Source organism: Lupinus angustifolius, chromosome LG05, assembly GCF_001865875.1.
Source record: "Lupinus angustifolius cultivar Tanjil chromosome LG05, LupAngTanjil_v1.0, whole genome shotgun sequence".
In the NCBI taxonomy this organism is placed as follows: domain Eukaryota; kingdom Viridiplantae; phylum Streptophyta; class Magnoliopsida; order Fabales; family Fabaceae; genus Lupinus; species Lupinus angustifolius.
This window is the reverse complement of record NC_032013.1, coordinates 18,365,571-18,379,880: the sequence shown is the minus strand read 5'-3', so window position 1 is coordinate 18,379,880 and position 14,310 is coordinate 18,365,571. Positions and strand designations below refer to the sequence as shown.

The following is a 14,310-nucleotide window of genomic DNA, read 5'->3' as shown; positions in this document are numbered from 1 at the left end:
GTATCTTAAATCTTCTTTACCTCTCCTTGTGCTAATAACTAGAATGAAAAAAATGGGATTTACAGCTGGAAAATAAATTACCAGGCAGTCGCGAGAGTTTGGCGCAATGCACACCAAACAACATGCTAACTTTGTTACATTACATTATCCTAATTTTGTGCGGAAATTTATAAAAATGGTATATGATTTTTCTTAAATTACATTTTATTAAGACCGCTACATGTACAAGTCTAAGAAATATTGGGATAACGCTCCCACTGAACTTATTTAATGAAATTATTAACCCATTTAGAAAAGAAGTGAAATTGATTAACAGGACATAAAAAAAGTAGAAGCTTTTGTAAGATAATCATATAAAACACACCGACAAGCTTTTGTAATCAATATCAAATTAAAAAAAGATTAAGTCAACCTGATATTCCGCTTTGAATCAAGTCCCCCACCTCCACCATTTTTTGGTCAACAAATCTTACAATTTTAAAAATAAATTTTGAGTTTAATACTCTTCCCCCTCTCACTTTTTTTGTTTAACCAATATCATCACTCCCTCAAAGATAATTAATAAATATTTCTTGTGGTATATCACTATCTTTCAACAAATATCGTTGAATCAAATATTTAAACTTTTAATTTATATGAAAATTCATATAGTCTAATACCATTAAACCAATATATTTTTGGTTTCAAGCTTTGAAAAAATGTTTCTCAAAGTAAGTTTTGAGTTTAATAAAGGTTTTACAATTTATTAAAAATAAATAATGTTCTAGATGAATATAAGCACACGCTTTCACGACTAGGTCAAAGCTTAGATTTATAATAGTTCACATTATATTTTCATATACAAATTATTACCATGTTTGGTAAAAGAACTAATAGCTGTATTTTTTAGTTGTTTTTTTTTTGTATAATAATATTCACTCACTTTCCACCATTCAGCAAATATGCAATCCTTCATTCTCATTTCTCAATAATATACCTCACCTTACTTACCTTGCCGGACAACTAAAACAAACTCATCAACCTCCTCCGCTACCGCCACGACCACCGTCATGGATACGGCGGCGGAGGAAGAATTAAAAACGTACTGGTGCCACGAATGCGACATGAGCGTGTCTCTCACGCTCTCCTCATCTTCATCACCTCTTCTTTGTCCTCATTGCAATACCAACTTCCTCGAACTCATGGATTCTCCTTTCCACCAAAACGACGCCGTTTCACCACTCTCCATCTTCAGCTCCCCCTTCCTCCACAGCCTCATCTTCACCACTAGCCCCAACGACGCCGTTTTGGAGAACGACGATTTCGGTGAAGACCTACTCGCTTTAGTAACGTCAAAGCCACGCGCTGCAGACACTGTAACTGTAATCCATGTAACTGATTCCATGCTCTTGAATCTTGACCCATACGGCGTCGTTTTATGCGCTGTATGCAAAGATGAGATCGCGGTCAACGATAAAGCTAAGATTCTTCCTTGTAACCACTTGTATCATTGTGATTGCATAACGCCATGGCTTTTGAATCATGATTCGTGTCCGATTTGTCGGTTTCGGCTTGTGGAGGAGGAAGATCAAGGAGAAGACGGTGACGGTGGTGGTGTGAGGATGCATTTGAGAGAAGCGGTGATGAGGCTTTCGGAGTTGATGGAAGAAGATGAGGAAGATTTCTATGGATTGAGAACTACTCTGAATCACATTGCTTATAGGCATGGGATTCTTCATGAGGATTCTGATGGTTCTGGTGTGAGTGAGTCCATGATTGCATATGGTGACAGTGGAGATGAACAATTACCATGATGGCGTTGTTGTGTATGCCAATTCGTCATGAAATAAGGTTTTTTCACATTCTTTCCTTTTTGCTGTATAGACTTGTTTTCGTACTATGCCGGAGGTGTTAAGTGTTAAAGTCTCAAATTAGCATATATGTTATTTCCATGATTTGAACTTGTGGCCTAGTTACTAAGCCACAACTTTATGGCTGCGCTAAGCTCACACTCTTTCAAATTAGTTGAATGCAAGATTAAAAAAGAACTGGTCGCGAGCTAGCTTGTGAGGTGGAGTTAGACTTAATGAAATTATAGGCTTGAAATTTATGTGTTTGTATAAAACCATGGAGATTGTGACGAAGGGGTTGGTTTTGATCGTTCTAAATCAATGCCTATATTCTTATATGCTAATTTTTACACTATTTTTAGGTATGATTAATGACATATAAATTCATGATTAATCATATGTATTGTATAGTTGATGGATTAACAATTAATGTATCCATTAGACAGCCATCCGAAGTAACCACAAATGTATGCATCGTTAACCAGGTATAAAAATAGTACTTTGAGATGGTAATGGTTGGTGGCTTGGTGCTACATTGCATAACTTGAATTTGAGTTTAGAGGTTTTGGTTGGTTCATGATTTGCAATCACACTGTAAGTCATTGCAGACATAGTGGTTTGTCATGGTATTGGAATGGGGAGGGCTTCTCTTGCCATATATTTTCATTCACCAAAACAAAGAAGTAGTGGAGATTACCATTGCTAATGAGTTCATGCTAACAATGTTGATATGATAACCCCGTAGGTATTTTATTATTTGATTGTAAATTGGTGTGTCTGTATGTGCATGTTATTTAGAGAGATCTTGGAATAATGAATATTGATTTTCAGCAAGTGGTTCATTGAAAATGGTCATTTTGTATCTACTGCTTTTGGTTCATATTTTGACAAAATGGGTCATATTCTCAAGTTCTTTAGTCTTCTATAGTATAACATTATATGCAATGGTGGCCCCTTGTTGATGAACAAGGGGTTTGTTGTTACCCATTTGTACTCTTTAGCTTCGTATAAATTTCAAAATAGAAAATGCTTATTTGATTATTACATCTCCTTTATGTGGGTGTTGTTTGTGGGCTAAGATGTTATAAATTGCCCTGACATTTCAGGGCTGGCCTAGTTCACGGGAGATCGTACATTATTGCTTCATGTGGTGTCTAGGAAAATTCTGGCAGTTAGTCTGTATAAAATATAGAGAAATATATTTCAGGCATCGCTTTAAACCTACACAATATGGAAAGGTTCTAGAGAAAAATTGTTGGCATCCCTTTCTTTCGAGTTAAGAAAATATTACCTATGGCGATGGGGAGAGGGAAGGGGGTGAGGGGAGTTAGGAACGTTTTCATTGCAAACAAACATAAGGAGAAAAGACGAATGAATATCGAGGAATGAGAATGTCTAGACTAGTCTTTCATGGATATCTATAATGGTCAATGACAGCTGCGTATTTGCCATGTCATAACTCCTTATCGTCATACACAATTTAAAACGGTCGGCAATGCTAAAATGGTAAGATTATCGACTGGTTATTACGTAGTTCAACATTGCCAAAACCGAACTCTTGTATTTAAACTTTTCCTCTAAAATGACTGAGTTAGTTGCTTGTTGCAAATATTGAAGCTGAATTTGTTGTGTGTTGTTGGGGAAGGGGAGGAGACCATAGTAATATTAATGCACTAGTATGTATGTTATTGTTATATGACAAATTCTATTTGGTTTAGCTAGCAGATATGACTATATTCTATTTGCTGCAGGATACTAAGCACTAATAAGCCTACTCTACAGTAATTTTTAGTAGCCATTTATCTTATATATGAAAGAAGCCTGATTAGTGTTTATGAACTCACATTGTCTGTTCTGATATTTGATTGCAGGTATATAGGTTAATATAAAAGAATATGGAAGTTGTATCACGATAGATCGTCTTATCAAGTATAAATCTGCATGGATGATTATGCTTCTCCCTCTTTTACCTCCTTTTGATTTGGGAAACTCCACTAGGTAGATATAGTGCTATAAAATCTTTCTATGGTTTTCACCTTTGATTTGTGCTGTGCCTGAATTGCTTAACTGGATCCTTTCAGCTGAATGAATTTCTTGACAATTTTTTTGTTTTATCTTATACTTTTTTCTATTTACAGCAGATGATAATGTTTCCTGCCAAAAATAGTTATATTTACTGTATGAAATGAAATTGTCTAGAGATTGAATCATCTGAGTATAGTTGAGTACTATGGATATTCTATGGTGTCTGAGTTGTGTCCTGGTTAAAGGTCAAAGCTGCTGCTTTATCATTATTTATCAAAAATCTTGCATCAAAATATATTACAAGATATATTATTTGTCCATAAAGGGAAAAACACTACTATTATTATTATCAAAAATTATGAATCATATATAGATGAGTAAAAAAATTGAAATTCATAATTATTTGTTAGTAATATATATAACAATTATGTAATTTATGAAGCAAAAAATGAGTTATCACATATATAATAATGCATCCATAATTAGTAACATATATATTTTTTAGTAACATATATAACAATACAATTAACGATTAGTAACATATATATCAAATACTAAAATATATAATAGTTATATATATAACCTTGCAATTTACAATTACTAACACATATAATAATACATGTATAACAATACATGGTATATGTTAATTTCAAACTCAATACTATAAAAGTTGGAAGATATGTTTACAGTGGAAAACAATTTAGTAAGTAATAACATATATAATAGTAACATAATAACAATTTAGTAACATATAATACTATAATTCAAATAAAATTGATAATTTTAGCAACAAAATTGCTTGAAGAATTTAAACAACAATAAAATATAATTCCCTAATCTATTTCTTTAATATGCATTGTGGTTTGATTCGAACAATTTCTAAATTTCTAAAACATGAACTGAAAATGGTTTCTAAAATAATAACTAAACCGAATCACGAAATCAAACCGAACCATAGTTTAAGATTTGATTTGGTTCAGTTCTACCGATTTTGTGGTTTAAAACCGCTTATACCCCTACTCCCATGAATCATAATTCCTAAACTACCTCTCGGCCATAATGTCCCACACGAATCTTAATTCCAAAGACAGTTTTCCCAGTTCATCTAGATATCTTCAAAGTGCTGCCAAGTGCCAGCTTCATCATTCCTTTAAGATGCGTGAAGGTTTTATTGTTATTCATTGACTAAGAAACGCAATTAGATGGACACTCGTGTGGTGCAAGTTAAGTTAGAACTTCCTTACCATCAATATTTCATCTCAAAGATATATATTCATAATATATGAGTTCATACACTATCATGAAGTAAGATTTTTTGTCCAAAAAACTTCATGTCCTCATGTCCCAAGTCAACCGTGTACCACCAAATAACATAAAAATATTTTTTTTTTATTTTTATTTTTATTTTTAAGCATATGTCAACTTTCCATCGGATTGGGACATAATGAGATACAAAAAAGTGGAACGACTGATCCCCATTCACACTATCATTATATCATCACTGTTTATGTTTTATTATCATTGACTCTTCAAAAAAATAATATAAATGAATGAGGAATGATATATTAACTGTATATAAATCTTTACAGTAATAGCACATAGATATTATACTCATATATTTGATTTTATAGTATTATTTTTCCAAAAATATGTTTTAATTCACAATTTTTTTATTAAAATATTATTTTCCAATACTATTTACTATTGAAATTACGTTATTCGAACTAACATTCGGAGAATTTTATCCTTCTCTCAATTGATAGGAACTTGGAATGTTATGTGAAATGGTTAATTGAGTTGTGTAAGTGATCCGTTATAGTATTACTTTAATAAACGGTTAAATCAGTTGAGTAAGTAGTTACTTCAATTTATGGTAAATTATAAAATAAACGTTTAATTTATGTTGGCAATAGGTTAAATGTTTAATTTAATTATGTTGGCAATAAGTTGATAAAAAATACAAACCTACCCCATGGTGGGGTAGTGCGACCTTATTTGTATAGATAAAATTTCAGAAATATACAATTTTAGTGTCAATAACGGGCACGAGTTAACATCAGTCTTGTATCATCCGATGGCTAAGCAAATAAGACAGCTTACCAAAAAAAATCATTTACATAATCATCATTAGCTAATCTATTAGACTAAAGTACATGAAGCTGATGACTCATCACCATTCATTTAAAAACCCCAAATTGATCCAATTCAATCCATTATTCATCTCTTATGGAAAAAATGTAATTTCAATGTATAGATTTATATATAGTCAATGCTAGGGGTGAGTATGAGACGGGTAGAGACGGGTTAAGTATGTCATTCACCCTCTAAATATTGATCGGGTCAATTTTTGAACCTGAATTCGTCCCTAATTAGGTTGGGACGCGTGAGAGACTTGTCTAAAATAAGACGGGTCAAGATAGAGACGTGTCCGGGTTGGAAAATGACAAACATAGATTTTTTTCTCAAATCTTTACGAATGCACAATTAAAATTATCACAATATGCATATAAACTCAACAAAAATCTGCATCACATATACATCATTATATAACCTACAAACCATAAATTGCATCATTCAAACTAAAAACTATCACAATCACGTGACTGAAAATGATAGAAAATAACCACTTGTATCATTGTGATTGCATAACGCCATGGCTTTTGAATCATGATTCGTGTCCGATTTGTCGGTTTCGGCTTGTGGAGGAGGAAGATCAAGGAGAAGACGGTGACGGTGGTGGTGTGAGGATGCATTTGAGAGAAGCGGTGATGAGGCTTTCGGAGTTGATGGAAGAAGATGAGGAAGATTTCTATGGATTGAGAACTACTCTGAATCACATTGCTTATAGGCATGGGATTCTTCATGAGGATTCTGATGGTTCTGGTGTGAGTGAGTCCATGATTGCATATGGTGACAGTGGAGATGAACAATTACCATGATGGCGTTGTTGTGTATGCCAATTCGTCATGAAATAAGGTTTTTTCACATTCTTTCCTTTTTGCTGTATAGACTTGTTTTCGTACTATGCCGGAGGTGTTAAGTGTTAAAGTCTCAAATTAGCATATATGTTATTTCCATGATTTGAACTTGTGGCCTAGTTACTAAGCCACAACTTTATGGCTGCGCTAAGCTCACACTCTTTCAAATTAGTTGAATGCAAGATTAAAAAAGAACTGGTCGCGAGCTAGCTTGTGAGGTGGAGTTAGACTTAATGAAATTATAGGCTTGAAATTTATGTGTTTGTATAAAACCATGGAGATTGTGACGAAGGGGTTGGTTTTGATCGTTCTAAATCAATGCCTATATTCTTATATGCTAATTTTTACACTATTTTTAGGTATGATTAATGACATATAAATTCATGATTAATCATATGTATTGTATAGTTGATGGATTAACAATTAATGTATCCATTAGACAGCCATCCGAAGTAACCACAAATGTATGCATCGTTAACCAGGTATAAAAATAGTACTTTGAGATGGTAATGGTTGGTGGCTTGGTGCTACATTGCATAACTTGAATTTGAGTTTAGAGGTTTTGGTTGGTTCATGATTTGCAATCACACTGTAAGTCATTGCAGACATAGTGGTTTGTCATGGTATTGGAATGGGGAGGGCTTCTCTTGCCATATATTTTCATTCACCAAAACAAAGAAGTAGTGGAGATTACCATTGCTAATGAGTTCATGCTAACAATGTTGATATGATAACCCCGTAGGTATTTTATTATTTGATTGTAAATTGGTGTGTCTGTATGTGCATGTTATTTAGAGAGATCTTGGAATAATGAATATTGATTTTCAGCAAGTGGTTCATTGAAAATGGTCATTTTGTATCTACTGCTTTTGGTTCATATTTTGACAAAATGGGTCATATTCTCAAGTTCTTTAGTCTTCTATAGTATAACATTATATGCAATGGTGGCCCCTTGTTGATGAACAAGGGGTTTGTTGTTACCCATTTGTACTCTTTAGCTTCGTATAAATTTCAAAATAGAAAATGCTTATTTGATTATTACATCTCCTTTATGTGGGTGTTGTTTGTGGGCTAAGATGTTATAAATTGCCCTGACATTTCAGGGCTGGCCTAGTTCACGGGAGATCGTACATTATTGCTTCATGTGGTGTCTAGGAAAATTCTGGCAGTTAGTCTGTATAAAATATAGAGAAATATATTTCAGGCATCGCTTTAAACCTACACAATATGGAAAGGTTCTAGAGAAAAATTGTTGGCATCCCTTTCTTTCGAGTTAAGAAAATATTACCTATGGCGATGGGGAGAGGGAAGGGGGTGAGGGGAGTTAGGAACGTTTTCATTGCAAACAAACATAAGGAGAAAAGACGAATGAATATCGAGGAATGAGAATGTCTAGACTAGTCTTTCATGGATATCTATAATGGTCAATGACAGCTGCGTATTTGCCATGTCATAACTCCTTATCGTCATACACAATTTAAAACGGTCGGCAATGCTAAAATGGTAAGATTATCGACTGGTTATTACGTAGTTCAACATTGCCAAAACCGAACTCTTGTATTTAAACTTTTCCTCTAAAATGACTGAGTTAGTTGCTTGTTGCAAATATTGAAGCTGAATTTGTTGTGTGTTGTTGGGGAAGGGGAGGAGACCATAGTAATATTAATGCACTAGTATGTATGTTATTGTTATATGACAAATTCTATTTGGTTTAGCTAGCAGATATGACTATATTCTATTTGCTGCAGGATACTAAGCACTAATAAGCCTACTCTACAGTAATTTTTAGTAGCCATTTATCTTATATATGAAAGAAGCCTGATTAGTGTTTATGAACTCACATTGTCTGTTCTGATATTTGATTGCAGGTATATAGGTTAATATAAAAGAATATGGAAGTTGTATCACGATAGATCGTCTTATCAAGTATAAATCTGCATGGATGATTATGCTTCTCCCTCTTTTACCTCCTTTTGATTTGGGAAACTCCACTAGGTAGATATAGTGCTATAAAATCTTTCTATGGTTTTCACCTTTGATTTGTGCTGTGCCTGAATTGCTTAACTGGATCCTTTCAGCTGAATGAATTTCTTGACAATTTTTTTGTTTTATCTTATACTTTTTTCTATTTACAGCAGATGATAATGTTTCCTGCCAAAAATAGTTATATTTACTGTATGAAATGAAATTGTCTAGAGATTGAATCATCTGAGTATAGTTGAGTACTATGGATATTCTATGGTGTCTGAGTTGTGTCCTGGTTAAAGGTCAAAGCTGCTGCTTTATCATTATTTATCAAAAATCTTGCATCAAAATATATTACAAGATATATTATTTGTCCATAAAGGGAAAAACACTACTATTATTATTATCAAAAATTATGAATCATATATAGATGAGTAAAAAAATTGAAATTCATAATTATTTGTTAGTAATATATATAACAATTATGTAATTTATGAAGCAAAAAATGAGTTATCACATATATAATAATGCATCCATAATTAGTAACATATATATTTTTTAGTAACATATATAACAATACAATTAACGATTAGTAACATATATATCAAATACTAAAATATATAATAGTTATATATATAACCTTGCAATTTACAATTACTAACACATATAATAATACATGTATAACAATACATGGTATATGTTAATTTCAAACTCAATACTATAAAAGTTGGAAGATATGTTTACAGTGGAAAACAATTTAGTAAGTAATAACATATATAATAGTAACATAATAACAATTTAGTAACATATAATACTATAATTCAAATAAAATTGATAATTTTAGCAACAAAATTGCTTGAAGAATTTAAACAACAATAAAATATAATTCCCTAATCTATTTCTTTAATATGCATTGTGGTTTGATTCGAACAATTTCTAAATTTCTAAAACATGAACTGAAAATGGTTTCTAAAATAATAACTAAACCGAATCACGAAATCAAACCGAACCATAGTTTAAGATTTGATTTGGTTCAGTTCTACCGATTTTGTGGTTTAAAACCGCTTATACCCCTACTCCCATGAATCATAATTCCTAAACTACCTCTCGGCCATAATGTCCCACACGAATCTTAATTCCAAAGACAGTTTTCCCAGTTCATCTAGATATCTTCAAAGTGCTGCCAAGTGCCAGCTTCATCATTCCTTTAAGATGCGTGAAGGTTTTATTGTTATTCATTGACTAAGAAACGCAATTAGATGGACACTCGTGTGGTGCAAGTTAAGTTAGAACTTCCTTACCATCAATATTTCATCTCAAAGATATATATTCATAATATATGAGTTCATACACTATCATGAAGTAAGATTTTTTGTCCAAAAAACTTCATGTCCTCATGTCCCAAGTCAACCGTGTACCACCAAATAACATAAAAATATTTTTTTTTTATTTTTATTTTTATTTTTAAGCATATGTCAACTTTCCATCGGATTGGGACATAATGAGATACAAAAAAGTGGAACGACTGATCCCCATTCACACTATCATTATATCATCACTGTTTATGTTTTATTATCATTGACTCTTCAAAAAAATAATATAAATGAATGAGGAATGATATATTAACTGTATATAAATCTTTACAGTAATAGCACATAGATATTATACTCATATATTTGATTTTATAGTATTATTTTTCCAAAAATATGTTTTAATTCACAATTTTTTTATTAAAATATTATTTTCCAATACTATTTACTATTGAAATTACGTTATTCGAACTAACATTCGGAGAATTTTATCCTTCTCTCAATTGATAGGAACTTGGAATGTTATGTGAAATGGTTAATTGAGTTGTGTAAGTGATCCGTTATAGTATTACTTTAATAAACGGTTAAATCAGTTGAGTAAGTAGTTACTTCAATTTATGGTAAATTATAAAATAAACGTTTAATTTATGTTGGCAATAGGTTAAATGTTTAATTTAATTATGTTGGCAATAAGTTGATAAAAAATACAAACCTACCCCATGGTGGGGTAGTGCGACCTTATTTGTATAGATAAAATTTCAGAAATATACAATTTTAGTGTCAATAACGGGCACGAGTTAACATCAGTCTTGTATCATCCGATGGCTAAGCAAATAAGACAGCTTACCAAAAAAAATCATTTACATAATCATCATTAGCTAATCTATTAGACTAAAGTACATGAAGCTGATGACTCATCACCATTCATTTAAAAACCCCAAATTGATCCAATTCAATCCATTATTCATCTCTTATGGAAAAAATGTAATTTCAATGTATAGATTTATATATAGTCAATGCTAGGGGTGAGTATGAGACGGGTAGAGACGGGTTAAGTATGTCATTCACCCTCTAAATATTGATCGGGTCAATTTTTGAACCTGAATTCGTCCCTAATTAGGTTGGGACGCGTGAGAGACTTGTCTAAAATAAGACGGGTCAAGATAGAGACGTGTCCGGGTTGGAAAATGACAAACATAGATTTTTTTCTCAAATCTTTACGAATGCACAATTAAAATTATCACAATATGCATATAAACTCAACAAAAATCTGCATCACATATACATCATTATATAACCTACAAACCATAAATTGCATCATTCAAACTAAAAACTATCACAATCACGTGACTGAAAATGATAGAAAATATTGAAAATTTCAGAACAATTTAAACTATCAAGTGTCAACATAAGCTAATGTGTTCTTGTAAATAATAAAAAACACATAAGAACTGAAATGACAACAACATATCAATACTCAAAAGTTCACACAAAAACTAATACAATAACTAGCTACTAACTGAAAAATAAAACGTAAATTGAAGTTTACACAAAAACTAAAAATTAACTGGTTTTCTATCAATCAAGTTTCATGGTTGCATGCTAAGAAAAATGGCAAGGAATAAGGATCATATGATAAGTGTTGTGAATATGTTGTGTGAGCCTGCAGATATTTGAGTTATGTGGGCTGAACATAATATATATTGATATGTACTTATTCAACTATTTTTGATATATAACTACAAGGGACGAGCCGGGTGACCTGGATATAGACCTGAACCCGTCATTTTTTGATGACAGATCTGTCCGTTTTAATCGAGTCTGTCCTTTTTTATTTATTTGGATGCGTCAGACCCGTCCCTAAGTCATCGGTCGAGACGAGTCTACGGGTCAGGTCTTACTCACCCCTAGTCAATGCATCATTTATTATTATTTAATTATTTTTTGAAGAGTTAACGATAATTACATATGAATAATAAATAATACAATAATAATATATAGTAGATACACTTTTTTCTCCCGAAAGAAAAGCTTTAGAGAAAAATATGTTTGAAGACAATCCTTAAATGCCTTAAATGTTAATAACTATTAAAAAATTAATCTTAATATATTCAAAACTTAAACCTAAATAATAAAATAAAAATAAAAAATCTTTGTATCTCCATAATGATGCATTAAATTTAGAGTAAAAGATGTATATAATGTTAGTGTAAGAGTTTTTATATTGTCATTATATTATTCATGTCATTCATTTTCAATTATCATCGAGTTTTAAAAAAAATCCAAATAAAAGCTAAATAATGTACTGATTGTAAATAAATCTTTACACTATCACTATATAAATATTACACTACTAAATTTATCCATGATTAGCCATCTTAGACATTGACTACTTCAATGGGCCCTATACTTTGAATATGTCTCTAGATCACAAAGACATTTCTACCTCAACTCCAAAATTTTGCACATAAAAAAATGCTGGTCAAAGGGCATGTTGTTTTCCTTACTTTTCTAATGTCTGGTCCAACATGTCCTCCCACTCATAAAACAACTATAAAAGAACGTATGCATGCCAATCCTCTCTACAATTCATTCATCATCAACCCATCAATTCTTTTCTTATATTCTTGCTTCCTTACAACCCAAGAGATTCCATATATTTGTATACTAATATACAAAACTTAGATTAAATGGAAAGCATCTTAAGTGACATGTTGATTAAGGTGGCCATGTTCATCCTAGTCCAAGGTTTAGTGTACCTTATCCTTTCCAATTCATCAAACATATTCTCCAAGAACATGAAGAGATCGAACAGCTTCAAGCCTGCGCGATCGGTAAGTATTCGAAGGATGCTGGCTTTCATCTCGGATTTACCATCTGAAGGGGAACCCTCTCCTTCATCAAAAGTTCCTCAATCACCAATCTTTAAAAGTTAATCAAGGTTAACTCTACTATATATATGTATATCTTTTAAGTTTCAAGCTTAGGCCATGTAATTGAGAAATTAGTTAAAGGACCCTAAATTATTGGTAGGGTGGCCATGAATTATTTTCATGTTATTTTGTGTTATGAATGGTGTAATATACATTTGTGAATTTAATATTGAGATTCAATTATTTTTTTATCTCTTCTTTGTACATTGATGATGGAGTTTAATCAAGAACTCGATTGTTGTGGGTCATATATTTGCTTATTAGATTATTTGACTTGCAATATTGAAATGAATGGTAAATTTTTATCAAAGTATTTTCCAATACTTAATGGGTGATATTCTAGATTTAATATTTGGGAGTATGTCCAACTCTCTTTGGATTTTCATGTATGTGAAATTTGAACAAATATCACATTTCTCCAAAAATCATGTTTTTATTTCCCTTGTCAATCAAATTTTAACAAGTAATACAAAAATATTAGTTTATGTTTTTATAAATTTTCTTTTTTAATTAAGTGACACTTTTTAATTGGATAAAAACATCAAATGGTTATCTGATTTTCATTCCTGAAAGTGGCCTGGTAAGATTTTAACAAAGGGTTAAATAATCTGTCAAACAATAGTCAAAAGGAAAATAGAAATTAGATGTTTTAAGATAAAAGAAAATGACTAAACAACACAAGAAATAAAATGGAAGACGTGGTGGTGAGTTGTCGAAGTAAGTTTTACTCGAAGTATATTGGTGAAAAGATTTGTATCTAATATTTGGTATAAGGAATGCTTTTTAAATATACTTTTGGGGTGTGATTCCAATTTCCAAGGAAATGTAATGATGCAACATGCTAGGAGGGAGAATACTACCAAAAGAAGAAAAAGATAAAAGTTATTAGAGCCAATGCATATGGCAATCTCACGTGAAAAGAAACCAAATTCTCCGCTGAAGGAATTTGTGTGAAGGCAGTAACATAAAAAAGAATATAAGGAGAAAAGAAAGTGGAAATTGGGCATGAATGATGCAGAACCCTCTTTTCTTCCTCTGATCACTTCTCATCTCCCTTCTATTCTCAATATTCTTCTCTCATCTCCTTCCTTCTATACTACAATTATACCTATTTTCCTTATTAAAAATATTTTGTTGTACTCATGGATCTAGTAGTATGTACTAGAGTCCTTAATATTAAATAAAAGTGCAGAAGTTGTTACTCTCATTCTAAGCAGTGTTCATTTTTTTCTATCTTTTTGTGTCTATAGTAACATTATTATTACATTGG

The 14,310-nt window shown here is 31.8% G+C and overlaps 1 protein-coding gene and 1 long non-coding RNA gene across 3 annotated transcripts; both read left to right on the top strand.

Annotated features, from left to right (window-relative positions):
* Positions 926-4,041, top strand: LOC109347956 (putative RING-H2 finger protein ATL49). Of its 2 annotated transcripts, none has more exons than XM_019588095.1 (2): positions 926-1,832; positions 3,701-4,041. In XM_019588095.1, the coding sequence occupies exon 1, from the start codon at positions 1,050-1,052 to the stop codon at positions 1,791-1,793; it is 744 nt and encodes a 247-aa protein (XP_019443640.1). In that variant the 5' UTR covers positions 926-1,049; the 3' UTR covers positions 1,794-1,832; positions 3,701-4,041. The 2 variants fall into 2 exon arrangements, with proteins under 2 accessions (XP_019443640.1, XP_019443641.1); XM_019588096.1 differs by lacking the exon at positions 3,701-4,041 and adding an exon at positions 2,438-3,190 and having other exon boundaries at positions 926-1,830.
* Positions 6,480-9,041, top strand: LOC109347955. The gene is made up of 2 exons (XR_002107687.1): positions 6,480-6,830; positions 8,701-9,041. It is a non-coding gene; the product is annotated as an uncharacterized LOC109347955 (long non-coding RNA).

Coding starts and splice junctions, on each gene's coding strand:
- LOC109347956 (XM_019588095.1), top strand. CDS start 1,050: ATGGATACGGCGGCGGAGGAAGAATTAAAAACGTACTGGTGCCACGAA.